Source organism: Gorilla gorilla, chromosome 19 (assembly GCF_029281585.2).
Source record: "Gorilla gorilla gorilla isolate KB3781 chromosome 19, NHGRI_mGorGor1-v2.1_pri, whole genome shotgun sequence".
NCBI lineage: Eukaryota > Metazoa > Chordata > Mammalia > Primates > Hominidae > Gorilla > Gorilla gorilla.
This window is the reverse complement of record NC_073243.2, coordinates 19,922,150-19,948,320: the sequence shown is the minus strand read 5'-3', so window position 1 is coordinate 19,948,320 and position 26,171 is coordinate 19,922,150. Positions and strand designations below refer to the sequence as shown.

At 52.9% G+C, this 26,171-nt stretch overlaps 2 protein-coding genes across 4 annotated transcripts; one reads left to right on the top strand and one right to left on the bottom strand.

The window, feature by feature from the left end:
- Positions 1–1,534: 1,534 nt before the first annotated feature.
- PLD2 (phospholipase D2) lies at positions 1,535–17,557 on the bottom strand. 3 transcript variants are annotated; one of them, XM_031003465.3, is made up of 25 exons: positions 17,404–17,557; positions 16,749–16,858; positions 16,516–16,646; positions 16,214–16,356; positions 15,425–15,530; positions 15,269–15,334; positions 15,081–15,139; positions 14,849–14,941; positions 14,603–14,755; positions 13,682–13,831; positions 10,141–10,224; positions 9,931–10,009; positions 9,056–9,166; positions 8,708–8,878; positions 7,902–8,028; positions 7,575–7,693; positions 7,371–7,484; positions 6,524–6,628; positions 6,245–6,333; positions 6,023–6,136; positions 5,807–5,856; positions 5,412–5,546; positions 5,048–5,201; positions 3,053–3,167; positions 1,535–2,323 (listed from the first exon to the last, which is right to left on the bottom strand). In XM_031003465.3, the coding sequence occupies exons 2-25, from the start codon at positions 16,855–16,857 to the stop codon at positions 2,099–2,101; spliced, it is 2,802 nt and encodes a 933-aa protein (XP_030859325.1). In that variant the 5' UTR covers position 16,858; positions 17,404–17,557; the 3' UTR covers positions 1,535–2,098. The 3 variants fall into 3 exon arrangements, with proteins under 3 accessions (XP_030859325.1, XP_063556599.1, XP_055223194.1); XM_063700529.1 differs by lacking the exon at positions 17,404–17,557 and adding an exon at positions 17,144–17,369; XM_055367219.2 differs by lacking the exon at positions 6,023–6,136.
- A 4,759-nt stretch (positions 17,558–22,316) lies between these two features.
- Positions 22,317–23,476, top strand: C19H17orf114 (chromosome 19 C17orf114 homolog). Its single transcript, XM_055367253.1, has 2 exons — positions 22,317–22,389; positions 23,189–23,476. The coding sequence occupies exons 1-2, from the start codon at positions 22,317–22,319 to the stop codon at positions 23,353–23,355; spliced, it is 240 nt and encodes a 79-aa protein (XP_055223228.1). The 3' UTR covers positions 23,356–23,476.
- The last annotated feature ends 2,695 nt before the right edge of the window (positions 23,477–26,171 follow it).

Below are 26,171 nucleotides of genomic sequence, written 5' to 3'. Positions count from 1 at the left end.
TGCCTCCTGGATTCAAGTGATTCTCATGCCTCAGCCTCCTGAGTAGCTGGGATTACAGGCACCCGCCATCATACCCGGCTAATTTTTTTATTTTTGTAGAGACAGGGTTTCACCATGTTGGCCAGGCTGGTCTTGAACTCCTGACCTCAAGTGATCCACCCACCTTGGCCTCCCAAAGTGCTGGGATTACAGGCGTGAGCCACTGGGCCCAGCCCCTACATTTTTAATTCTAATTTTAATTCACTTAAATTGAAATAGCCAGGCCCAGCACGGTGGCTTACACCTGTAATCCCAGCACTTTGGGAGGCCAAGGCGGGTGAATCATCTGAGGTCAGGAGTTCGAGACCAGCCTGGCCAACATAGCGAAACCCTGTCTACTAAAAATACAAAAATTAGTCCGGGTGCAGTGGCTTATGCCTGTAGTCCCAGCACTTTGGGAGGCTGAGGTGGGCGGATGATGAGGTCAGTTCGAGACCAGCCTGGCCAACTAAAAACTATACAAATTAGCCAGGCGTGGTGGCAGGTGCCTGTAATCCCAGCTGTTCAGGAGGCTGAGGCAGGAGAATCGCTTGAGCCCAGGAGGTGGAGGTTGTAGTGAGCTGAGATCACGCCACTACACTCCAGCCTGGACGACAGAGCAAGACTCTGTCTCAAAAAAAGAAAAAAAAAAAATTAGCCGGGCGTGGTGGCACACACCTGTAGTCCCAGCTACTCAGGAGGCTGAGGCAGGAGAATCGCTTGAACCCGGGAAGTGGAGGTTGCAGTGAGCTGAGATCATGCCACTGCACTCCAGCCTGGGTGACAGAGAAGACTCCGTCTCAAAAAATAATAATAATAATAATAATAAACAGAAAAAGAAATAGCCAAACGTGGCTAGTGGCTAGTGGCTACCGTACTGGACAGTGAGGCTCCAGAACAGAAGTGCCATATGGGTGAGGACTTTGTTGCACTCACTTCTGTGAGTCTAGAACAGAGCTGGCAAATAGCAGGGAATCAATAAATATTTAAGTCAATGGCTGAGTCTTGACAGCAAGCTAGTCATGTAAGTATTATTCCCATTTCCCAGCGGGGACCACTGAGGCCCAGAGAAGTGAATGACTTGACAAGTTCACCTAGCTTCTCATTGAGGAGTCCAGGATTTGGGTCCAGGTCTTCCTGACCTTAAGCCTATACACTCAACCACTCCCACAGGGCCTTCATTAAGCCTCTACCAGGGCTGTTGCTTGAACAAGAGGCAGCCTCTCCAGGTCCTTCTCAGAGCATCTCCCTCACCTGCAGTTGTGATAGCAGCTCCACAGTTCTCCAGGTGCCCTGGTTGGGCCCTGCCCGTCCTTCTACCCAGGCGGCACTGTGTCAACAACTTCTCCTCTTAGGAGCCAGGTGACCGAGCTCCCGAAGCCACAGATAGGTAGAACAGAGGTGGAGAGAGGAGAACGGAGGAGGGTGGAGATAAGGTGAAGGGGACTGGTGCCCCGTGTGGGCAGGAACGGGAGGCTGGAACGAACAGTTAGTTCCTCCAAGGAAGACGCATGAACCTTTTCTACACCTTTATTTATGAAATGCTTATTGAACGGATACAAAGTTAGTGTCTGTCAGCAGGCTGGTGGAGGGAGTTAATGTGCCCTCCTTCCTTCCCCTGGTGGGGGTTGAAGCCAGAAGTGGCTTTATCCTTCCCTCCACCTTGGCAGCAATGGGCTGGGAGGGCCCTGGGACAGGGAGGGGGTTCAAGGGCAGGAAGAGGAAGGGAACAATGGGTAGTAGGGCCTGGGGCAGAGCCCCCTTCTCCTGGAATAAGAGGCTTGACCCTGCTCACCCTGGCAGGAGCTGTGCTTCTCCTTTGCAGCATGGAGAAGTGGTTTGCACTGGGCAGCAGGGGGGATGAGCTCTGGGACTCTCCTCCTCCCCAGCCCAGGGTTGGGAGTGCCCTCTTCAGCTATTTCTCATGTAAGGGTGCCCTGTAACACCTCTAGTTCCCTTCAGGAATGCCTGCCTCCCCAGACCTCAAAGGGTACTGCCCTCAGTCCTTGGGGTTAAGGGGCAGGGAGCCAGACGTGGTGGGGCACAGCAGCTGGTGACCTCTCCCTGACGGGGGCCTCAACTATGTCCACACTTCTAGGGGGATCATGCCCTCCTTGCTACCCAGCGGGGGCAGCAAAGACTCATCCTCTAGGAACTTGAGAGGGAAGTGGACCAGGTGGCCCTGGACCTGGGTGAGCTCAGACCGAGCCAAGGGGGGACTGACTGTGGCCAAGGGCTCCACGGCCACGTACTCCCGGAGAGTCCGCAGGGAACGCGTGGCATTGGATGGCAGGCAGCGGAAGATCTGTGGGCGGGGGCATGGATGCCAGTAAGGCTTGGGGAGACTCTCCCAACAATCTAAGTCCAACTAGGCTAGACCCCTTCCCCCATACCATCTCTCCATACCCCCATTGACCCTGGGCCACTAACTCTCTCTTTTTTTTTTTTGAGACGGAGTTTCACTCTTTTTGCCCAGGCTGGAGTGCAATGGTGCGATCTTGGCTCACTACAATCTCCACCTCTCGGGTTCAAGTGATTCTCCTGCCTCTGCCTCCTGAGTAGCTGGGATTACAGGTGCCCACCACCATGCCCGGCTAACTTTTGTACTTTTTTTTTTTTGAGACAGAGTTTTGCTCTTGTTGCCCAGGTGGCTGGAGTGCAATGGCGTGATCTCGGCTCGCTGAAATCTCTGCCTCCTGAGTTCAAGAGATTCTCCTGCCTCAGCCTCCCAGCCACTCCTAGCTAATTTTTTTGTATTTTTAGTAGAGACGGGGTTTCGCCATGTTGGGAGGCTGGTCTCAAACTCCTGACCTCAGGTGATCCGCCGGGCCTCGGCCTCCCAAAGTGCTGGGATTACAGGCATGAGCCACTGCACCTGGCCTGGGCCACTAAATCTCTTGATAGCAAATGTCCCCAGGCCCTCATCCCCCTTCCGAGAATGACTGTATGGTGGAGATTCTCTCCATCCTACCCTGAGCAGGATAATCCACAAATTTCCCCAGGCCACTCTCCCCCACCCCTCCCAAGTTCCCACCTGCTCATAGATATTGGCGTTGCTCTCAGCCGTGTCTTGCCACAACTGGAAGAAGTCATCACAGATGGGGTCTCGGAGATCCAAGTCTGGCCGGGTATTTACTCCAAGAATCACACTATAGGAGAAAGGGGTCCCAGCAGGGCCAGATTAAGATCCTTAGAGAACCTGAGTACCAGAAAAGTTACATTGTCCCTACTCAGGTAATTCAAAATTGGCTGGGCGCGGTGGCTCACGCCTGTATTCCCAGCACTTTGGGAGGGCGAGGCCGGTGGATTGCTTGAGCTCAGGAATTCAAGACCAGCCTGGGCAATATGGCAAAACCCCATCTCTACAAAAAAATACAAAAATTAGCCAGGCGCGGTGGCATGCGCCTGTAGTCCCAGCTACTTGGGAGGCTGAAGTGGGAGGATCACTTCAGCTGGTGAAGTCGAGGTTGCAGTGAGCCGTGGTAACGCCACTGAACTCCAGCTGGGTGACAGAGCAAGACCCTATCTCAAAACAAACAAACAAACAAACAAAAACAAAATAAATGCAATATAAAATAGTAAAATAAGTGTAAAAGAAGCCAACAGAGTTCTGATTTGTCTTGACTTTGATGACTACCTTGATGCTTTAAAAAATTATTTTTATTTTAAATTTTCTTCTTTTTCTGTTCTTTCCCCAATCCTCAGAACCTGTGAAAAAAATTACTTTTAAAAGATTTTTTTTTTGGCCGGGCACGGTGGCTCACACCTGTAATCCCAGCACTTTGGGAGGCCGAGGCGGGCAGATCACGAGGTCAAGAGATCTAGACCATCCTGGCTAACAAGGTGAAACCCCGTCTCTACTAAAAATACAAAAAATTAGCCGGGCAAGGTGGTGGGCACCTGTAGTCCCAGCTACTTGGGAGGCTGAGGCAGGAAAATGGCGTGAACCCTGGGCGGCGGAGCCTGCAGTGAGCCGAGATCGCGCCACTGCACTCCAGCCTGGGCGACAGTGAAACTCCCTCTCAAAAAAAAAGAAAAAAAAAAAAGATTTTTTTTCTTTTTTTGGCCAGGGGTGGTGGTTCATGCCTGTAATCCCAGCACTTTGGGAGGCCGAAGCCTGAGGTCAGGAGTTCAAGATCAGCCTGGCCAACACAGCGAAACCGTGTCTCTACTGAAAATACAAAAATTAGCTGGGCGTGGTGGTGGGCGCCTGTAATCCCAGCTACTCCGGAGGCTGAGGCAGAAGAATTGCTTGAACCCAGGAGGCGGAGGTTGCAGTGAGCCAGGATCGTGCCATTGCACTCCAGCCTGGGCGACAAGAGTGAAACCATGTCTCAACAACAACAACAACAAAAAAGATTTTTTTTCCGTGGCCAGGTGCAGTGGCTCACGCCTGTAATCCCAGCACTGTGGGATGCTGAAGTGGGTGGATCACCTGAGGTCGGGAGTTCGAGACCAGCCTGACCAACACGGCGAAACACCATCTCTACTAAAAATACAAAATTAGCCGGGCGTGGTGGCGCATGCCTGTAATCCCAGCTACTCGGGAGGCTGAGGCAGGAGAATCGCTTGAACCCAGGGCAGAGTTTGCAGTGAGCTGAGATCTCGCCATTGCACTCCAGCCTGGGCAACAAGAGCAAAACTCTGTCTCAAAAAAAAAGATTTTTTTCTCTTTTTTTTTTTGGTGTTCCTGCTTTACTGATACTCTAAACTGATTAGTCCTAGTAGCTGGGATCACAGGCGCCCGCCACCACACCCAGCTGATTTTTTGTATTTTTAGTAGAGACGGGTTTCACTATGTTAGCCAGGCTGGTCTCGAAATCCTGACCTCAGGCAATCCACCCGCCTTGGCCTCCCAAAGTGCTGGGATTAGAGGCGTGAGCTGCCGCGCCCAGCCTTGCCTATTGAGAATCTAGTACTGCCTCTACCTCTGGCTCCGGGAGTACCTATGTGGTGCTACCTCTTGTCCTGCTCAAAAGGCAGATGCCCCATCTCCCTCCCACCCTGTGGCATCCCGCCCCAGCTCTACCTGAAGCAGTGCTTCCGCAGACTCAAGGCAAACCTGCCGGCCTGATACTCTGCCCCATTCATGAGGGATGGTTCCGTCTCTGTGTCCTCGATCAGCACGGCCAGCTCACTGTCCCGCTTCCCCAGCAAGCTCCGGTCATTGATGTTTGCAGAACCTGGGGTGGATGCGGGGCACACTGTCTGCTTGGGCCCAGGGCACTCTCCCCAGTACCCCATCCCCTCTACCAAAGCACTGGCCTGCAACATTCCTTCTTGGACCCTCCACCCCTACATGAGCCTCAGCTGCAGTCTCTGTCATCCCACCTCTCATCTCTTCGCCTGTCCCCACACCCTCTCCCTGCCAGAGGCCCAGATCCGGCACTGACCAATGATGACTGTCCGGTCATCTGCGATGAGCACCTTGCTGTGGATGTAGATGAGCTCCGAGACGGGGTGCCCGCCCAGCTCTCCGTGTGTACGAAGCCCGCAGATGGAAATATAGTCCCGCCATGCTGTCCCCACTGCGTGACAGGAGGGGAAGTGAGGTGACAGGTGGCTCTGTGTGCACAGGGCCCTGTCCCACCTCCTCTCACTCCAGAAGTTCTTCCTACATAGAGTCTGGTCTCTCTCCTTCTCCCTGCAGTGAAAGGCCAGCTATGGTCTGCATAGCGTCAGAGGCTCACAGGAATGACAGCCTCCTTCCCCCACCCCCAGGCCTCCAGCGCCCCAATCTCCCTCTCCCAGGGGCCCAGGGCTTGAGCCCCCAGCCCCCAGCACTCACTGGCTGCTTTGAGGCGATGCAGGATTGAATACTCCCCACGACACAGGGTCCTGAGAGAAAAGAAAGAGGGAGAGAAGTGGAGGCTGGCAGAGGGGAGGGGAGGTCAGGAGAGGTGGCCCTCCTTTAAGGCCCAGCAGGAAGGGATCAGGACAGAATCAGGAGGGGGACACGGGTGGGATGGGGCCACTGAGAGCTGGAGTCGGCCTGGGGGGCCACCTGTAAGTAAAGTGCAGAATGGCCTGGATGGAGTTGCCACCGCCCGTGGAGATGTCACCCTCGAAGCCAGGGAGTAAGGGCAAAAGCACGTAGACTCGGTAACACTGCCCCTGTCTGGGGAGAGGGTGGAGTCAGAAGTGCGACTGGTCCCTCAAACCCCACCCCCTTCAACTGGGCTCAAACCACACCCACAGTCCCCACCTTCCTGACAGTCCACCTTACTTGTGGGCCTTCAGGATTCTGTCCACAATCTCATCGCCCACCTTGTTCAGAACCGTCCGCCCATCTGAGCAGCTAATGAAGAACTGATTCTGGGGCAAGAATCAGAGACAGACATCAGCAGCCTGGCCCCTGGCCCTGTCCTCGGCCTCCAGCCTTGGTCCCAGGCTCCAGGCGTCTGCTTCTGCTCCACCAGCCCTCAATGACTGACTCCACTCATTCCCCAGGTCTCTCGCCTGGGACACCCCTTCCATGATCTCCCCCACCTCCTCCCAGTCAGACCTCAATGTAGAGGAAGTGCCGGCTCTCCCTGATGGTGTGCAGGTAGGCGTTGAGGATGGAGTTCTCCAGAGTCCCTGCTGACCAGCGGTCCACTGATCGCAAGACCTAGGGAATGGTGAATGCGATGTGCTTCATTTCTTTTCTTTTTTAAGACAGAGTCTCGCTCTGTTGCCTAGGCTGGAGTGCAGTGGCATGATCTCCGCTCACTGCAAGCTCCGCCTCCTGGGTTCACGCCATTCTCCTGCCTCAGCCTCCTAAGTAGCTGGGACTACTGGTGCCTGCCACCACGCCCGGCTAATTTTTTGTATTTTTAGTAGAGACAGGGTTTCATGGTGTTAGCCAGGATGGTCTTGATCTCCGGACCTCGTGATCCACCTGCCTCGGCCTCCCAAAGTGCTGGGATTACAGGCGTAAGCCACCGCGCCCGGCCTTTTATTTTATTTTTGAGATGGAGTCTCACTCTGTTGCCCAGGCTGGAGTGCAGTGGTGTGATCTCAGCTTACTACAACATCCTCCTTCTGGGTTCAAGCGATTCTCCTGCCTTAGCCTCCCTAGTAGCTGGGACTACAGGTACACACCACCACGCCCGGCTAATTTTTTGTATTTTTAGTAGAGATGGGGTTTCACCATGTTAGCCAGGATGGTCTCGATCTCCGGACTTTGTGATCCACCTGCCTTGGCCTTCCAAAGTGCTGGGATTATAGGCGTGAGCCACCGTGCCCGGCTGTGATGTGCTTCTTAACCCCAGGAAAGGAGAGTGTGGGCAGCTCTCACACCAGGGAGAGTGGGTTGGGGTGTTAGGCTGAAGGAGACAAAGGGGAGGGCTTGCTGAAGTGGGGAGCCTCACCTGTACGCTGGTGCATTGCCCTCCTGGAAGTGTGAAGGGGAGCTGATTGGCCGTGCTGGTAGACTTGGGAAGCAGGTAGGGGTATGTGGGAGTCTTGTACTTGGCCTTGGTGGTCTGACGTGGAGGGATGGCAGAGTCAGCAGGAGGTGCCAATCTGCCCTGGTTCCCTCCCTACCTCCAGCCCCTATCAGAGGGAATGAACACCTTGGTGAAGTTCCAGCGCTGGATGAAGTGCCGGGCGAGGTCCCGGGCTGGTAGGCCATGGACGACCACCCCAACGTCCCGCCATGGCATCCGAGGGGTCGTCTCCCTGTCAATGAAATCTGGGGGGTCCCAGGAGAGTCAGGGGAGACGTCAGGGCTGGACTCCTTGGGACACTTGGGGCAGGGAGAAGGAGCCTGCCAGAGGGAGGGCTGTCCCACCCGGGAGGGCTGTCCCACCCTTGACCCCTCTCATCCCACTCTCAGTACCAGCCCCAGCTTCTGACCCTGCTCTCAGCTCTCTGGGGCTTTGGCGGGTGGGAGGCTTCACCTTCGAAAGGCCGGTCCAGCTGCACCCAGTCCTTGGTGATAAGATTGCTGTAGTCCTTGCCCAGCCAGAAGAATTGGTTGTGAGAGAGGTCTGGGGTGGCTGGCGAGTCTGGGCACAGGGTGGGAGGCTGTAGGGGGAACACACCCAAGCCAGGGGCAAGGGGAAGTCATGGGGCTGTACAGAGCCAGGGCCAAAGAGAGGAGCACTGAAAGAGTGAGAGAGACCGAGAGGAAGAATGAAACAGAGGGTCTGATTCCCCAGCCCTCCCCTCCAGCTGCCTTTCACACTTTTAGAGGAAGGGGGTGATGGTCAGTGAAAATGGGGAAAGGACTGGGTGACAGCACTCTTTTTTTTCTTTTGAGACAGAGTCTCGCTCTGTTGCCCAGGGTGGAGTACAATGGCACAATCTCGGCTCACTGCAACCTCCGCCTCCTGGGTTCAAGTGATTCTCCTGCCTCAGTCTCCCGAGTAGCTTGAATGACAGGCAACTGCCACCATGCCCGGCTAATTTTTTGCATTTTTAGTAGAGACAGGGTTTCACCATGTTGGTCAGGCTGGTCTCGAACTCCAGACCTCAGGTATCCACCCGCCTTGGCCTCCCAAAGTGCTGGGATTACAGGCATAAGCCATGGCTCCCGGCCAGTTACAGCACTTTCAAAGTGGGTTCTTGGAGTCCCAGAAAGTCTGAGGAACCCTGAGGTGGGCAGGGCCTGGAATGACTGAGGGGGTAAGGCTGGAGCTGGGAAACGGTGTTGATTGAGCTTATCTGAGTTTGGGGGTGCTCAGGAAGGCCTCAGGGGGATTACCTGGGAGGCAGCTGATTCAGAGGAGTCTCCAAGGTCAGTCAGTCGGTAGTGCAGGTCATCCCAGCGGCCATAGGCAAGGTCCAGTCCCCCCAGGAATGCTACCACTTGGTCCACCACCAGGAGCTTCTCATGATGGGCCCACAACGTCACTTGGTCTGGGTGACGCATCACCTGGAGCAGGCATGGAGGGCTCATGAGGGTGGGTTTAGGTGAAGGAAAACAGGAGGTACTGGGAGGGAGAGAGGAAAGATGGAAAGATGAGACCGTCAGGGAGCGGGAGCGCTGGGGGCTGGGACAGTGTGGGGAGAAGGGCTGTCATGTGGGAGGGTCTCTGAGGCCCAGAGTCACCTTTATGTTGGGGTGCAGCAGCATCAGCGCCCTCTTGCTATAGCCACTGTTGATGCCCAAGGCCAATTCCACTTCTTTAAACAGCAGAATAGACACGCGGACACCCTCCTCCTGGTGGTGAATTGGGGAGTTAGATCCTAGTGCCTCTCCCAGAGTAGCCCCTTTCCACACTCCCAAACCTTTTCCATGTGTGTCCCTCCAGCTTGTCTGGAGATCCTAGAGGCTCTGCCACATATGCCCTGCTTTGCTGCTTGCCGCAGACTTAGACTAAATGTCATCTGTGTGCTCACCCACTCACCCATCCACACATCTATCCACCCACCCTTCATCATCCATCCATCCATCTTCCCAAGCATTTACTCATCCCTTTATGTACCATCTATCATTCATCCATCTACCCGCCTACCCTCCTAGCCCTCCACCTTTCCAACTCATATCCTTCCATCCATCACCTTTTCTGTCCTCTATCCATCCACCTGCCCAGCCACCCTGCATCATCCATGCATCCTTCTTCCTGTCCATCAACACCACACATGCCCCCTCCATGGCAGGTACTGTGCCTTGTAGTGGAACAGTGATGTTAACTAGTCCAGTGAGAGAGATAGACATGTATACCCCCAGATAATACAATAAAGTATTATGTATTCTGGGAGGGAAGTCTCTGCCAGGTGGAGGGAGCATGAAGAGGAAGTTGTCAGTTCTCCTTAGGGCAGAGGGAGAGGGCGGAGGTGATGTCTGACAGGCGCTGGGCCAGGATGGGCACTTTTCCCTCCCCTGAAGCCTCAGACTGCCTAATTCTCCCACACTGCAGCCCTGCTAATCAACCTCCACCCACAGGCAACTCCCTCCCCCTGCGGCCTGACCACTCTCCTCACCGCCTTCCTCTTGAGCATAATGTCCAGTCTCCAGTCATCTGAATGGGCCGGACGCTTCAGGTAAACCTCAGGACTCAACCTGGGATTCAGGGCAGTGGATTAGGGGCAAACGAAGCCCCAGACCACCAGCTGCACCCCCCTTCTCCTCCTAACGCTGATCTGCCCCAGGCTGTATCCCGCCCCGTGTTGTTGGGGCCTTTTCCCACTCACCACCAGTCTGTGATGAAAATCTCCTCCTGAGCTCGAAGGATGGCATCTGCCACAGCAGCAAAGTAACCTGCCCCATTCACAAACCTGGGGGGAGGCCAAGCCAAGGAGGTCAGGGGAGTCATAAGCCAGAAAGCTCTGGAGAGTGAAGACCGGAGGACAGTCGTGGGTCAGAGGTGACAGCAAGGTCAAAGATCAGAAATGATCAGAGAACACAAGTGGTATCAGACACATCAATATAGTGTTTGCCCATATGCGCTAAATACAAATAAAAATTACAAAAAGACACAATAACCTAATCAACTAAAGAACAGGAGGATTAATACATCATACATAAAGAACACCAATAAATCGACAAGAAAAAGTCACATGAGCCAAATGAAAAATGAGCAAAGAGTAAGAACTGACAGTTCACAGAGAAATTAAAATGGCCAATCGTGGCAAATGTTCAGTTTCACTAGTAAACAACGAAATTAAAATGAAATTACATTTAAAAAATCCATTAGATTGGTAATAATTCAAATCCTTGGTAACATTCAATATCAATATTCAATATGCTGGGGAACTGGGTATTCTCATAGACTATGGGAATATAACTTTTAGGAGACAATTTGGCAGTATCAAAAAATATATATATAGCTTTTTGGAGATGGTGTCCCGCTCTGTCACCCAGGCTGGAGTGCAATGGCATGATCTTGGCTCACTGCAACCTCCGCCTCTTGGGTTCAAGCAATTTTCCTGTCTCAGCCTCCCAAGTAACTGAAATTACAGGCGCCCGCCACCATGCCTGGCTAATTTTTGTATTTTTAGTAGAGACGGGTTTTTGCCATATTGGCCAGGCTGGTCTTGAACTCCTGACCCCAATGATCTACCCGCCTCGGCCTCTCAAAGTGCTGGGATTACAGGCATGAGCCAAAGCGACTGGTCAGCAGTATCAAAATATTAAATGCATATACCCTTTAATATCATTAAATATACATGGTAATTACATGTCTAGGAATACATCCTATACAATGCTTAGGCAAATGTTGTGTTCATCACATTGTAAGAGTGAAAAATGGGAAATAATCTAAGTGTCTAATCTCTCACACAGGTATTAAGTGAAAAAGTAAGTCACAGAAGAGGTTGCATGATCTCATTTATATTGAAACAAAAGTAACACGTGCACGCACATGTGAAAATATGCAGGAAGGCTGGGCAAGGTGGCTCATGCCTGTAATCCCAGCACTTTGGGAAGCCGAAGCGGGTGGATCACTTAAGGTCAGGAGTTCGTGACCAGCCTGGCCAACATGGTGAAATCCTATCTCTACTAAAAATACAAAAATCAACTGAGCATGGTGGTGCACGCCTGTAATCCCAGCTACTCAGGAGGCCGAGGCAGGAGAATCGCTTGAACCCGGGGGACAGAGACTGCAGTGAGCCGGTATCGCGCCACTGCACTCCAGCTTGGGCGACAGAGCCAGACTCCATCTCAAAAACCAAACCAAACCATAACAAAACAAACGAACAAACAAAACTTCCTTCCATGACTGCCCTGTGTGCCTGTGATATTAGCACATGGGACCCTGTGAGATCAGGTGCCACTGACTCCCAGCTTCTCCTCTGACTGCTCCTCCTCACTCAGTAACAACAATATGTCCTGGTGGTTCTCAAACACCCTGAGCTATTTCTGTCTTCTCTGCCTGGACTGTTCTGCATTTTCTTTATCTTGTATAGTTCCATGAGGATCAGCAAGTGTATGTTCCCATGCAATCATCAGTCCTATCAAAATATAGGACATTTTTATCGTCCTGGAATGTTCCCTCATGTGCCCCACTACAGGCAATCATTTCCCCATACCCTGCCACAGGCAACTGCTGATCTGATTTCCATCACTATGGATTGGTTTTGGCTGTTTTAGAAGTTTATAGCCAGGTGCAGTGGCTCATGCCTGTAATCCCAGCACTTTGGGAGGCCGAGGTGGGCAGATCACGAGGTCAGGAGATCGAGACCATCCTGGCCAACATGGTGAAACCCTGGCTCTACTAAAAATACAAAAATTAGCTGAACATGGTGGCGTATGCCTGTAATCCTAGCTACTCAGGAGGCTGAGGCAGGAGAATCACTTGAACTGGGGAGTCAGAGGTTGCAGTGAGCTGGGATCGTGCCACTGCACTCCAGCCTGGTGACAGAGACAGACTCCATCTCAAAAAAAAAAAAAAAAAAAATACAAAAATTAGCTGGATGTGGTGGCACACACCTGTGATCCCAGCTACTTGGGAGGCTGAGGCAGGAGAATCGCTTGAACCTGGGAGGCTGAGGTTGCAGTGAGCTGAGATTGTGCCACTGCACGCTAGCCTGGGCAACGAGAGCGAAACTCTGCCTTAAAAAAAAAAAGTATATAGGCCAGGCACTGTCCCTCATGCCTGCAATTCCAGCACTTTGGGGAGGCCGAGGCAGGACGATCCCTTGAGCCCAGGAGTTCGAGACCACACCCGGCTAATTTTTAAAATTTTTTGTAAAAGAAATTTTTTTTAATTAGCCAGGTGTGGTGGCATGTGCCTGTAGTCTCAGCTACTTGGGAGGCTGAGGCAGGAGGATGATTTGAGCCTGGGAGGTTGAAGTTGCTGTGAGCCATGATCACACTACTGCACTACACGCCTGGTGACAGAGCAAGACACTGTCTCCAACAAAAACCAACAAAATTAATATTGTGTCAGTCTCTGATTTAAAGCAAAACTACCTGAGGGTCACCACCTCCTGGAAACCTGTCCTGATATCCCTGCTGGGTCAGGTACTTCCTGTCTGTGCGTGTCACCTTCTACCTATCACCAGTACGGCAAGTTCACATTGTTTCATGATTTGATCACCTATTTCCCTAACCCAGAGAGGACTGTGTGTTACTGCCAGCACTGCTAGGTGCTTAGAAAAATGTTTATTAAGGCTGGGCGCGGTGGCTCACGCCTGTAATCCCAGCACTTCGGGAGGCTGAGGCGGGCGGATCACCCGAGGTCAGGAGTTCGAGAAGAGCCTGGCCAACATGGTGAAACCCCGTCTCTACTAAAAATACAAAAATTAGCTGGGTATGGTGGTGGGCGCCTGTAATCCCAGCTACTCGGGAGGCTGAGGCAGAAGAATCGCTTGAACCTGGGAGGCGGAGGTTGCAGTGAGCCGAGATCAACAGAACAAAACTCTCTCTCAAAAAAAAAAAAAAAAAGAAAAGAAAATGTTTATTAAATGAAGGACTAAATCAGAGAGATTTGAGAAGATCATGGAGAACAGAGAGGGTCAGTATTGTAGAGAGGGGTTTAAAAGGTTATAGGAGGTTAGAGAGGTCAAGGGTCAGAAGAGATGACCAAGTTTGGGGGTCAGAAAGGTCAGCGTGAAATCAGAGAGATCAATGTGGTTAAAGATGTCAAAGGTCAGGAAGAATAAAGAAGTCACGGGGCGGGTCATTGAGGTCAGGAGGGTTCAGATGAGATAAAAGAGAGGATGAAGGACTCAGAGATTACACAGGGGGTCAAGAAAGCCACAGACAAGCTCAGAAGGGATGTCAGTGTCTCACCACCGGGCCAAGGTCCCAGGCCGGGGTGGGGCGTAGCTGTCATGCTGGTGCAGCTGTAGGAAGTCTCTGCCTGGGCCCTGTGCCAGCTCAGTGATCTCTTGGGCCCACCACCGTGCCTGCCGGTAGCTGCTGCACTTGAGAATCAAGGACCTGGATGGGTACGATGAGATGTCCATAAATCCTCGCCCTCCATACGTGTGATCTTGCCTAGAGACCTCCCCTTTCTTTCCCACTTCCTCCCTTAGTCCCTAATCACAACTGCACAGGGACAGGGCGTGTATGTATCTGCCTTATTTATTTATTTTTGAGACAGAGTTTAGGTCTTGTCCCCCAGGCTGGAGTGCAGTGGTGCGATCTCGGCTCACTGCAACCTCTGCACCCCAGCTTCAAGCGATTCTCCTGCCTCAGCCTCCCAAATAGCTGGGATTACAGGCACGCACCACCACGCCTGGCTAATTTTTGTATTTTTAGTAGAGACAAGGTTTTAGCATGTTGGCTGGGCTGGTCTCGAACTCCTGACCTCAGGTGATCCACCCGCCTCGGCCTCCCAAAGTGCTGGGATTGTAGGTGTGAGCCACTGCGCCCGGCCATATCCACCTTACTCATAGTTGGATCCTAGTATTGCATCAGCAACCAGTATTGTACCAGGCACTCGGGTTTGTTGAATGAACAAATGAACAAATGGAATTTCGTTTATGTCAGCAGTTCCCTTTCCAGGCTTCTACTAATCCCCTTTCTCTGGGCCCAGTCTAAGAGCAGTCCCAAGCATCTGGCTAGACCAGTTCCTGGTTCAAAACTATGTCCGGATCCAGGGAGGTGGAAAAGCCTTCCTCTCTCCTGTGGTCTCTCTTTCTCAACTCCCAGCAAGGCCGTGGGCTGGCTCACCACTCAGCTGGTATCTCTCACCCCAGGGAGCCTCACCTGTGGGAGGTATCGATCCGCACGCCGTGCCGTGCCTCCGTGCTCCTTTTCCCCACTTGCACCTCAAAGCCAGGGTCAAAGAGCTGAACAAATGAGATGGCACCCGTCTCGAGGCACATGTACAGCAGGAAGGAGTCCTTCACCACCAGCCACCTAGAGCAGAAGGGCTCCCTGTGTTCCTCTCTGCCCTCAAAATTTTCTTCCTCACCCCCACCCACTGCCCAGCTGCTTGGCCACAGCCCGTACCTCTTGGACCAGCGATAACAAACTTGGTCTCGGCCACAGCAGGTGAGGCCAGGAACACGGTGGCCACCTGAGCGCTTCCGGATCATCCCCTCCCTGTGGGACAATCAGGAAGAGAGGCGGGATGAGGACTCCAGACCCCCAGCCCACCCTGCACTGCTTGCCCCAATCTCAGGCAGGGAGAAATTAAGAGTGATGTCTACGGATGCCTGGGTGAAGGGGGCCAGACACTCACAGTCCTTTGCGGCCCAAGTCTGGGATAAAGGACAGCTGACTGACTTCCAGGAACTCTGTCTGCAGAGGAAAACAAAAGCCCGGAGGAGGCACCTGGCTTTCAGCCCCTCAGACCCTGGGGCCCCTGGCCCTCCTCCCCGAGGGTCTGATAATCCTGCTCCACATCTAAAATCCGCCCCTGGACCTTACCATGGCATGGTAGTTGCGATAGAAAGACATGGTCAAGAGACGGTTGAGGTAATTCTCCAGGTATTTCTGAAGTGGAGATAAGAGAGAGTGAGACAGATGGGACCGAGCCATTTGCACCTCCAATGCCTTCCCGGAGGACCTGGCATCTGGTCCCACCTGTTTGCTGGCTGCATGTCTGGTGGAGCCCTCAGGACCTGCCCGGGGTAGAGAGGGCATCTCTCTGTTGCCTGCATCTCGGGCTGGAGAATAGGCAACGGCAAATCTGTGGAAAGGATGGATGAAGGTCAGGTAAGAACTGGGAGGCTGGGTGCTCTGGTTCCTGAAAACACTGGAGATGGGGCTTGGAGGAAAAGAAGAGGCCTGGAGGTGGCCAGGCGTGGTGGTTCATGCCTGGAATCCCAGCACTTGGGGAGGCCGCAGCAGGTGGATCACTTGAGCTCAGGAATTTAAGACCAGCCTGGGCAACATAGCAGCACCCCATCTCTACAAAATATACAAAAATTAGTTGGGTGTGGTGGCTGTGGTCCTAGCTACTCTGGAGGCTGAGATGGGAGGACTGCTTGGGCCCAGGAGGTTGCCATGAGCCAAGATCATACCACTGCACTCTAGCCTGGGTGACAGAGGGAGACCTTGTACAAAACAAAAACAAAAAACAAACAAAAGGCCTAGAGCCTGGAAAAACGGAGGCCCCCTACCCTGGGAATGGAGACTAGAAAAGGGTGAGGCTGCCAAGAGCATTTTGGGCATCCCGCCCAGCTGAGATGCTGGCACAGAACCATGGACAGGGAAAGCTGAGCAGGGAAAGTTTCCTGGTAACTGGGGTCAGGGAAGGCAGCACAGTGGCCAGAGTTGCAGGGAGGAAAGGTTGTGGCCCCGGGGTGAGACAGACAGAAAGGAGGGTGGGGAGCACCTGCCCTCTACAGGAAGCAGTCCGGTCGCCCTCACCGAGCCAGAGGGAGCAGACTCATCAAGACTTTGTGTCTCAGGAGGTCCCGATGCAGCTCCTGAAAATGACGGTATTTCTTCTTGGTTGTCCAGGAAAAGTCGCCGTGAGTCAAGCGGACAGAATACAGAGTGCAGGTTCCCACCTAGGGGTATGAGGAACTGAATGGATGTCCCCTGCGTGGGTCCCCGCCTCCCCACTCTGGCCAGCCCTCGTTTTGCCCCTTCCCTGGGGCCAGCCCAGCCACCTTGGATCCATTCCGGGCCGCCCTCCCTTTCCCCCTCCCTGGGGCCAGTCTGGCCACCTTGGATCCGCTGGTATATCTTTCGGTGCCCACCACCTGGGCTGTGACAGGGACCCCAGGTGCGAACACCAAGGGGTGCACTTTCAGAGACTGAAGCTCATAGATGGCCAGAAACGGGTGCATCCGGTCGGCTGGGAGGAAAGAAAGTCGAGGAGTGTAGACCACAACAGTCCCCAGCCCCCTGGCTCCCGAACGCCTCTCCTCCCTGAGGGCCATCCATATTCCCTGTGTACCTGGGTCCTCTCCCTCCTTCAGGGTGTCCACCTCATCGGACTCCATCTGGAGCTGGCTGGAGTCCAGTTCGTCCCCAGTGGGGAAGAGGCTCTCAGGGGTCGCCGTCATCCTAGGAACATTGGGAAGCCTCAGGGAGGCGAGCTGTCCTGCAGAACCCGCCCCCCATCCTAACTCCCGCAGGTCCTCCATCTCTTCCAGATCCTCCTCTTCCCCCACGGACTCCTGACCGCCCGCGGATGACGCCTGACCAGTTTGCAACGCCCCACCGACCCCTTCGAGCCCCCATCCCCTACCTTAGTCCTTCATCCACAATCCCAGTCCCGCCCCCCGCCCCCCGCCCCGTCCCGTAACCAGAGCCCCGGGGAACACCCAGCCAGGCCCGGAAGGCTCCGACCTGGGGCGGCGCAGCAGCTGCGCGGGGAAGCGGCCCCGGGTGGTCGGGAGAGCGCGCGGCTACGGGGCTCACGCCAGGCCAGGCGGGCCGGGGCAGGGGTCCAGGCGGGAATGAGGAAGTTACGCGATCCCAGCCGGGGGTAGAAATCCCGAAATCTGAGCGTGCGACTGAGTCTGGAGGCCCCGCAGCCCGAGCCCGTTCCGTCCCCGCCCGATTTCCGAGACCCGGGAACCCCGCGCGCCCCTTCCCGGCCCCCTCACCCTGGCAGACGGAGCCAGCGCCCGCGGGGGTTCCCGAGCCAAGAGAGCAGAGCGGAGCTGCAGCTGGAGCCCACGCCCCGGCCGAGGCGGGGCCGGGGCTCAGGGCCTGCCCTCGGGGGCGGGACGGCCCCCGGCCTCACCTCCGCGGGATTCTCGTCTGTCCTGTCCCGCCCCCGCTGCCCTCGGCCCGCCCCGCCGCCCAGTGCGCCACCGAGAGCCCGGGGCCGGGGGCCGCCCTGTGCCCTGCAGGGCCGCGGGGCCGCGTAGCTCTCTCGGTGCGGCGGGCAAGTGCTGCCCGGCGTCGGGGCGTCCCGCGCCGTCAGTCCCAGCGTGCCCGGCCGCTGCCTCCCGGGGCACCCCGCGCTGCGCGCATCCCTCGGGTTCGGCGCCCGCCCCGGGCCCCTCCAGCCGTGGGCGCTGCCTCGGCCCCCGGGGGGATGCGCCTCCGCTGCGGGAGCTGCCGGTAGGTGCCCCGCTCCCGGACCCGCTGCGAGCCACATTTGGCCTAGCCCAGATAGCGTTTGTACCTGGAAGGAATGAGGGCGTAAAAGGACTGAGGGGTGGTGGCTACAAACCCATTAGTGTATGAAAGCGGGCATTCTTTCATTCATTCACCAAACATTTACTGCGCGCTTACTCCGTGCCAGACATTGAGAGGATGGTAGTAAATAAGATGCTTAGAGAGCCTGCTCAGCTGGAATTGGCAGTCTAGGGGGAAATAAAATTTTTTCGGGTATTAAAATACAAGATATTTCAATCTTTTTTAAAAAGCACATTTATTTTTCTCTTTTGATATACATGTGGGTTTCTAGTTTTGCCCATTGTTTTAGCTCCTGTAAACATTCCTGTAAGTTTGCGTGGATAGTTTTTCTTTATCTTGGGTAACTAGGGAGTGGAGTTGTTCGATCATATCAGTGTATGTTTAGCTTATAAGAAACTGCCAAACGATTTTTTTCTAAATGGTTTTTCAATTCTAGATTTCCAAAATCAGTGTATGGTGGTTCCAGTTATTCCATGGCATGGCCAGCATTGGATATTGTCAATCTTTAGCGTTGGCCATTTAATGGGTGTTCTAGGCACATCATTGCAATTTGATTTGCATTTCTCGAGAGATCAATGATATTGACCATGTTTCATGTGCTGATTGGCCATTTGTATGTCTTCTTTTATAAAGTGCCTATTCAGTCTTTTGCTATTATTTATTTATTTTTATTTTTATTTTTATGAGACGGAGTCTCGCTCTTTTTTTTTCTTTTTTTGAGATGGAGTCTTGCTCTGTTGCCCAGACTGGAGTGCAGTGGCACGATCTCGGCTCACTGCAAGCTCCGCCTCCCAGGTTCACGCCATTCTCCTGCCTCAGCCTCCTGAGTAGCTGGGACTACAGGCGTCCGCCACCACGCCCAGCTAATTTTTTTTGTATTTTTAGTAGAAACGGGGTCTCACCGTGTTATCCAGGATGGTCTCGATCTCTTGACCTTGTGATCCGCCCTCCTCGGCCTTCCAAAGTACTGGGATTATAGGCGTGAGCCACCGCGCCCGGCCAGAGTCTCGCTCTTGTTGCCCATGCTGGAGTGCAGTGGCGTGATCTCGGCTCACTGCAACCTCCCCCTTCCAGGTTCAAGGAATTTCCGGCTAATTTTTGTATTTTTAGTAGAGACGGGGTTTCACCATGTTGGCCGGGCTGGTCTCAAACTCCAGACCTCAAGTGATCCGCCCTCCTCAGCCTCCCAAAGTGCTGGGATTACAGGCGTGAGCCACCGTGCCCGGCCTTTTGCTAATTTTTTTTTTTTTTTTTTTTTTGAGACAGAGTTTCGCTGTTGTTGCCCAGGCTGGAGTGCAATGGCGTGATCTCGGCTCACTGCAACCTCCGCCTCCCGGGTTCTCTCCTGCCTCAGCCTCCTGAGTAGCTGGGATTACAGGTACCCGCCACCACGCCTAGCTAATTTTTTGTATTTTTAGTAGAGACGGGGTTCCTCCATATTGGTCAGGCTGGCATCAAACTCCTGACCTCAAATGATCTGCCCTCTTTGGCCTCCTAAAGTGCTGGGATTACAGGCGTGAGCCACCGCACCTGGTCTTAAATTTATAAAACAGGCGAAAACAATCCATAGTGATGGAAATCAGATCAGTAGTTGCCTGTGGCAGGGTGTAGGGAAAAGATTGCCTGTAAAGGGACATGTGAGGGAACATTCCAGGTTGATAAGAATGCCCTGTATTTTGATAGGAGTGGTGACTGCATAGGAGCATACACTTGGTAATACTCATGGAACTGTACATTAAGATGTGTGCATTACATTGTATGTACATTTTTGCTTCAATAAAGTTCATTGAAAGAAAAAGAAGGCCGGGCGCGGTGGCTCACACCTGTAATCCCAGCACTTTGGGAGGCCGAGGCGGGCGGATCACGAGGTCAGGAGATCGAGACCATCTTGGCTAACATGGTGAAACCCCGTCTCTACTAAAAATACAAAAAATTAGCTGAGTGTGGTGATGCGTGCTACTCGGGAGGCTGAGGCAGGAGAATCATTTGAACCAGGGAGTCAGAAATTGCAGTGAGCCGGGACAGTGCCACTACACTCCGGCCTGGTGACAGAGTGAGACTCTGTCTCAAAAAAAAAAAAAAAAAAAAAAGAAACAGATTTCTGTGTAACTCAGGCAGTACCGTGTAATCAGCAACCTAACATTCCCTACGTTGTGGCACCCTCAGGGAATGATGAAACAGCACTTGTGGCTGGCCGCAGTGGCTCACGCTTGGAATCCCAGCACTTTGCGAGGCTGAGGAGGGCAGATCACGAGGTCACGATATCGAGACCATCCTGGCTAACACAGTGAAACCCTGTCTCTACTAAAAATACAAAAAATTAGCCAGGCGTGGTGGCGGGCACCTGTAGTCCCAGCTACTTGGGAGGCTGAGGCAGGAGAATGGCGTGAACCCGGGAGGCGGAGGTTGCAGTGAGCTGAGATCGCGCCACTGCACTCCAGCCTGGGCGACAGAGCGAGACTCCATCTCAAAAAAAAAAAGAAAAAGAAAAAGAAAAAACACAGCACTTGCACAGCTTTACTTAAGAGCACTTAGAGTCCTTGGCTAGGATGCTCTTGACTAGATGCTCCCAGCCTTGGCTCTGGCCACCCCAAACTGGCTGAGGGCATCGATGCTTGCTTGGGGACATGCTTCAGAAGCTCAGTGTACTGGTTAAAAGAGTAGATTCTGGGCTGGGTGTGGTGGCTGATGCCTATAATCCCAGCACTTTGGGAGGCTGAGGCAGGCAGATCACTTGAGGTCAGGAGTTGGAGAACAGCCTGGCCAACGTGGTGAAAGCCCATCTCTACTAAAAATATAAAATGTGGCTGGGGATGGTGGCGGGTGCCTGTAATCCCAGCTACTTGGGAGGCTGTGACAGGAGACTCTCTTGAGCCCTGGAGGCGGAGGTTGCAGTGAGACGAGATTGCACCACTGTAATCCAGCCTGGACAACAGAGCAAGACTCCATCTCAAAAATTAAAAAAAGGCTGGGCGCTGTGTCTCATGCCTGTAATCCCAGCACTTTGGGAGGCCAAGGCGGCCGGATCACGAGGTCAGGAGATCGAGACCATCCTGGCTAACACGGTGAAACCCCATCTCTACTAAAAATACAAAAAAAATTAGCCGGGTATGGTGGTGGGCGCCTGTAGTCCCAGCTACTCAGGAGGCTGAGGCAGGAGAATGGCGTGAACCCGGGAGGCAGAGTCTGCAGTGAGCCAAGACCGCGCCACTGCACTCCAGCCTGAGTGACAGAGTGAGACTCTGTCTCAAAAAAAATAAAATAAAATAAAATAAAATAAAAAAACAATAGATTTTTGGGGTCAGACTGACTCAAGGTGAGGGTTGTGAGCTGGTCATGGTTCCTACTCGGCTAATAACTGTCTGCGTGACCTTGGGCAAATTACCTTACCTCTCAGTGCCCGCTTTTTCACATCTGTAAAACCAGGATAGACTTACCTAACCAGCGAGGGACTTACCTCAAAAGATCTTTGAGGCCGGGTGCGGTGGCTCACACCTGTAATCCCAGCACTTTGGGAGGACAAGGCGGGTGGATTGCCTGAGGTCAGGAGTTCGAGACTAGCCTGGCTAACATGGTGAAACCTCATCTCTACTAAAAATACAAAAAAATTAGCTGGGCATGGTGGTGCACACCTGTAGTCCCAGCTATTCGGGAGGCTGAGGCAGGAAAATCACTTCAACCCAGGAGGCGGAGTTGCAGTGAGCCGAGATTGCGCCACTGCACTCCACCCTGGGCGAGAGAGTGAGACTCTGTCCCCCAAAAAAAAGATCTTTGACGTGATTAAGTGAAATGAGATAACATGTAAAAGTCCCTAGCATTTACCTGACACAGCATAATTAATCAATTACAATCATCTTCATAATGGGGGACAGGAACTATCAGACCATTTAATGAGAATCTAACATTTCCCTGAATAATAAAGTTTCTTATTCTAAAAAAATGGAGTATTCTTTGAAAGTTTACATCTTGGGCACTTCAGTTCTCATTCTAAAATACAAAGGAATCCCCAGCGGTGTCCAGCCTGGCACCAAGTTGTCGGGCATTGCCATAGTGAAATGTGACTGCATCTGTCTGTCACAGCACCTCTGCGTCTGTCCCTGCCATGCCACCTCTCCCAACCACCTCCTGCTTCTCCATGGGGATCAGAAAGGACCCCCAAATTAATGGGGCATAAAAATAGGTGTCTGAATGGGAGTGTACCCCCACCCCTTTCTTCCTCCCTCCTCTCCCCCTTCCATCCCTGGCGCCTGTAATCACCAGGCGGTCTGAGGCTAAGTGGTAGTTTTGCCCATGGTGGGGGGGCTTGGAAACCACACCCCTCTCCCGGGGGCCCTCCTGGCCATTCCCAGCTCTGATCGCCTCCACTGTTGAGATGGGTCTGAAGGGGGCATGGTGTTTCCCATGGTGCGGGTGCCGGAGGCAGCGGGGGACTGAAAGAGGAGCAGGTATGGAGTAGACTGAGGGTAAAGCGGGGCTGCCAGGCAGACAGAGAGACAACTGCATGGCAGGGAGAGAAATGCTCAAACCAGCAAAGGGAAAAGGATCATCTCTCTCCCTGGGTGGGAGATGGATCACCGAAGTCCTCACAAGACAGGCTAAATACTTTGTAGGGCCCAGTTCGAAATGACCAAGTGGGGCCCCTTGTTAACAATTTAAGAATTTCGGCCGGGTACGGTGGCTCATGCCTGTAATCCTAGCACTTTGGGAGGCCAAGGTGGGTAGATCATGAGGTCAGGGGTTGGAGACCATCCTGGCTAACACAGTGAAACCCATCTCTACTAAAAATACAAAAAATTAGCCGGGTGTGGTGGCGGGCGCCTGTAGTCCCAGCTACTCAGGAGGCTGAGGCAGGAGAATCACTTGAACCCGGGAGGCGGAGCTTGCAGTGAGCCGAAATAGTGCCATTGTACTCCAGCCTGGGCAACAGAGTGAGACTCTGTCTCAAAAAAAAAAAAAAAAAAATTAAGAATTTCAAGATGGTGACAGCAAAGACCTATGCCAAGCATGGGGCCCTTCTGAGTCAGAGGATCCTATGCAACTGCACAGGTCACATGTGTGTGAGCCAGCCCTGCTTGCTCTGCAACAGCTCCTCTCCCTCCCCCTGCTGCTGCCACCAACACTCCTCACCAGCCCCCAGGCCCCAGGTGTCTTCCCTTGCTTCTTCCCTCCTCAACCCTGGGTTGGGGGTGAGGGAGGAGGTGAACCCTGACGTACAACTTCCTTCTTCCTCCTCCAATCTTTTAGGCCTGAGTCCTGCTGCCCCTCCAGATCCCAGTCCAGCTATAGCCCCCATCATGGCTGAGGGAGGGGTACCCTCGCCAGGGCCTGGTGCCTACTTCAGCAGGAAAGCCCGACTCTCCTTCCGCCACCAGCTGCATGACATAGCATCGGCCAATGACTCCACCATTTGAAGGGGACAACGAGGAGCTGAACCTCCAGGAAGGCTTAGCAAGCTTCCTTCCCCAGATTTCTCAGCGATCCTAATGTCCACCTCCCCAAGTCCTTTCTAACCTTCTCATTAAATGTGTTCATAGTTGCTAAGTGCTGTGTGTGTGTGTGTGCTAGGGGTGTAGATGGGGCCAAGGCTGCAGGGCTGGGTTATGGGGCTGAGATGGGAAGTGTTGTCTACGGTGGGAGTGAGACACACGAATGATGAATATAAGGCAGCTGACCTAACGCAGAGCCCAGGTGCGACAAGCGGGAAAGTAAGAATTGGCTGACGTCAAGCTTCAGGGTTGAGTGTGGTGAAGGCAGGCTGGGGTGGCTGGGGGCAGGGCAGGATAGCAGATGGGATGAGAAAGCATATTCATTCAGTAAATGCCGAGTGTCCACCCCTGCCAGGCATGGAGGATGTATCAATGAACCAGGAAGGAACAATTCTCTCTTCTCACTGAACTGACTTGCTAGTAGACGGAGGGAGACAATCATACACAGGTAGCAGCTAAGCAGAACCCAAGACGGTGATGTGTGCTGCTTTGAAGAAAATGAAACAGGGTCATGTGAGAGTGGGATTGGGGGGTGGTGATTCTTCAGTTTCAGGTGGTTGGGAAAGGCCTTTCTGATGAGGTGACATTTGAGCTGAGAGCTGAATGATGAGTGGATGAATGTGGAAATCTGGGAGTGATGTGTCAGCGCAGGTTTACTAGTTCCAACAAATGGCCATCTCTGGTGCAGAATGTTGACAGTGGGGGAGGCTGCCCACGTGGGGAGAGGAGCACATGGGAAATATCTGTATTTTCGACTCAATTTTGCTGTGAACCTAAAACTGATCTAAAAAATGAATTTTAGGCTGGGCGCGGTGGCTCACGCCTGTAATCCCAGCACTTCGGGAGGCCCGGGCAGGTGGATCACCTGAGGTCAGGAGTTTGAGACCAGCCTGGCCGACTTGGTGGAACCCTGTCTCTACTAAAAATACAAAAAAATTAGCCAGACGTGGTGGTGGACGCCTATAATCCCAGCTACTCAGGAGGCTGAGGCAGGAGAATCACTTGAACCCAGGAGGTGGAGGTTGCAGTGAGCCGAGATCACACCACTGCACTCCAGCCTGGGGGACAGAACCAGACTCTGTCTTAAAAGAAAAAAAAAATTTGGGAGGCCGAGGCAGGTGGATCACCTGAGGTCGGGAGTTTGAGACCAGCCTGACCAAAGTGGAGAAACTCCGTTTCTACTAAAAATACAAAATTAGCTGAGCGTGGTGGCACATGCCTGTAATCCCAGGTACTCTGGAGGCTGAGACAGCAGAATTGCTTGAATCCGGGATGTGCAGGTTGCAGTGAGCCAAAATCACGCCATTGCATTCCAGCCTGGGCAATAAGAGTGAAACTCTGTCTCAAAAAAAAAAAAAAAAAAAAAAAACAAAAAAAAACTTATTTAAAAGGAGCTGGGTGCAGTGGCTCACGCCTATAATCCCAGCTACTCAAGAGGCTGAGGCAAGAGGATCTCTTGAGGCCACTTCAAGACCAGCTTGGGCAACATAGGGAGACCTTGTCTCTAAAAAATATTTAAGGCCGGGTGTGGTGGCTCATGCCTGTAATCCCAGAACTTTTGGAGGCTGAGGTGGGTGGATCACCTGAGGTCAGGAGTTCAAGACCAGCCTGGCCAACTTGGCAAAACCCCATCTCTACTAAAAATACAAAAACTAGCCAGGCACAGTGGTGTGCGCCTGTAATCCCACCTACTTGGGAGGCTGAGACAGGAGAATCGCCAGAACCCGGGAGGCGGAGGTTGCAGTGAGCCAAGACCTGGCCACTGAACTCCAGCCCGGGCAACAGAGTGAGACTCCATCTCAAAAATAAATAAATAAATAAATAAATAAAATAAAAAAAGCCTGGGCACAGTGGCTCATGCCTGTAATCCCAGCACACTGGTAGGCTGAGGCAGGAGAATCACTTAAGCCCAGGAGTTTGAGGTTACAGTGAGCTATGACAGTGACACTGCTGCCTGGGTGACAGAGCGAGACTCTGTCTCTAAAAAATACATAATAATAAAATTAGCCTGAGGTGAGGTGACACACACCTGTAGTCCCAGCTATCGAGCTCCTTTATGTCCCTGGCTTGAGTGGGGACAGCTTCGGAAGGGCCAGAGTCTATTTTCAGCCTCTCATCCAAGGGGTTGATCACACCCCCTACCATGGGAATGGTGGCTTCCAGAGCTGGCCAAAAGCACTCCCGGTGGTTGTGTTCTCCCACTCAACATTCATCTTAAATTCCATTTGCAGACAAGGCCCACCTTTCTCCCAAAAGTCAAGGAAGTCACAGTGCTACTGCTGACCACAAGGTGAGGTAACAGAGGTTAAGTGTGGAGAGAGGGGACCATGAGGCTGGGCTGGAGGAGGCTGGTCTTTGTGGCCTTAGGGGCAGTAGTCACCCAGGATGACTGGCAGGAAGCAGGCTAAAGGAAGGTGACTCCAGTTTTAGTCAAAATTCCGAGTTCCACCTTGGGCTTGAACAGGGAGTGGGTGTTGCTGGTACCCCCAACACCAACCACAATCCAGTGGTTCAAGGACCTGGATATGGTGGGGGAAAGGAAGTTTGGGGGAAGGTGATTTGGAGAACAGGTTTGAAAACCACCCATGTAAAAGCTTATTGGGGAATAAAGCATTCATAAACTCCTTTCATCTCCTCTCCAACTTGCTCTGAGTTCAGTGCAATGGTTTTTACAAATAGGAATGGGCCAGACAAATTCAGGCTTGAAGTCAAAAAAAATAAAGAACCCCAAAGTACAAAGA

Excerpts from the sequence above, each read along its gene's own strand:
- C19H17orf114 (XM_055367253.1), top strand. The coding sequence starts at position 22,317 with ATGGGTCTGAAGGGGGCATGGTGTTTCCCATGGTGCGGGTGCCGGAGG. Across the intron at positions 22,390-23,188 it reads GGGGACTGAAAGAGGAGCAG|GCCTGAGTCCTGCTGCCCCT; the intron begins GTATGGAGTAGA and ends CCAATCTTTTAG.
- PLD2 (XM_031003465.3), bottom strand. The coding sequence starts at position 16,857 with ATGACGGCGACCCCTGAGAGCCTCTTCCCCACTGGGGACGAACTGGAC. Across the intron at positions 15,140-15,268 it reads ATCGCAACTACCATGCCATG|ACAGAGTTCCTGGAAGTCAG; the intron begins GTAAGGTCCAGG and ends TTTCCTCTGCAG. Across the intron at positions 14,756-14,848 it reads TGTTATCGCTGGTCCAAGAG|GTGGCTGGTGGTGAAGGACT; the intron begins GTACGGGCTGTG and ends CTTCTGCTCTAG.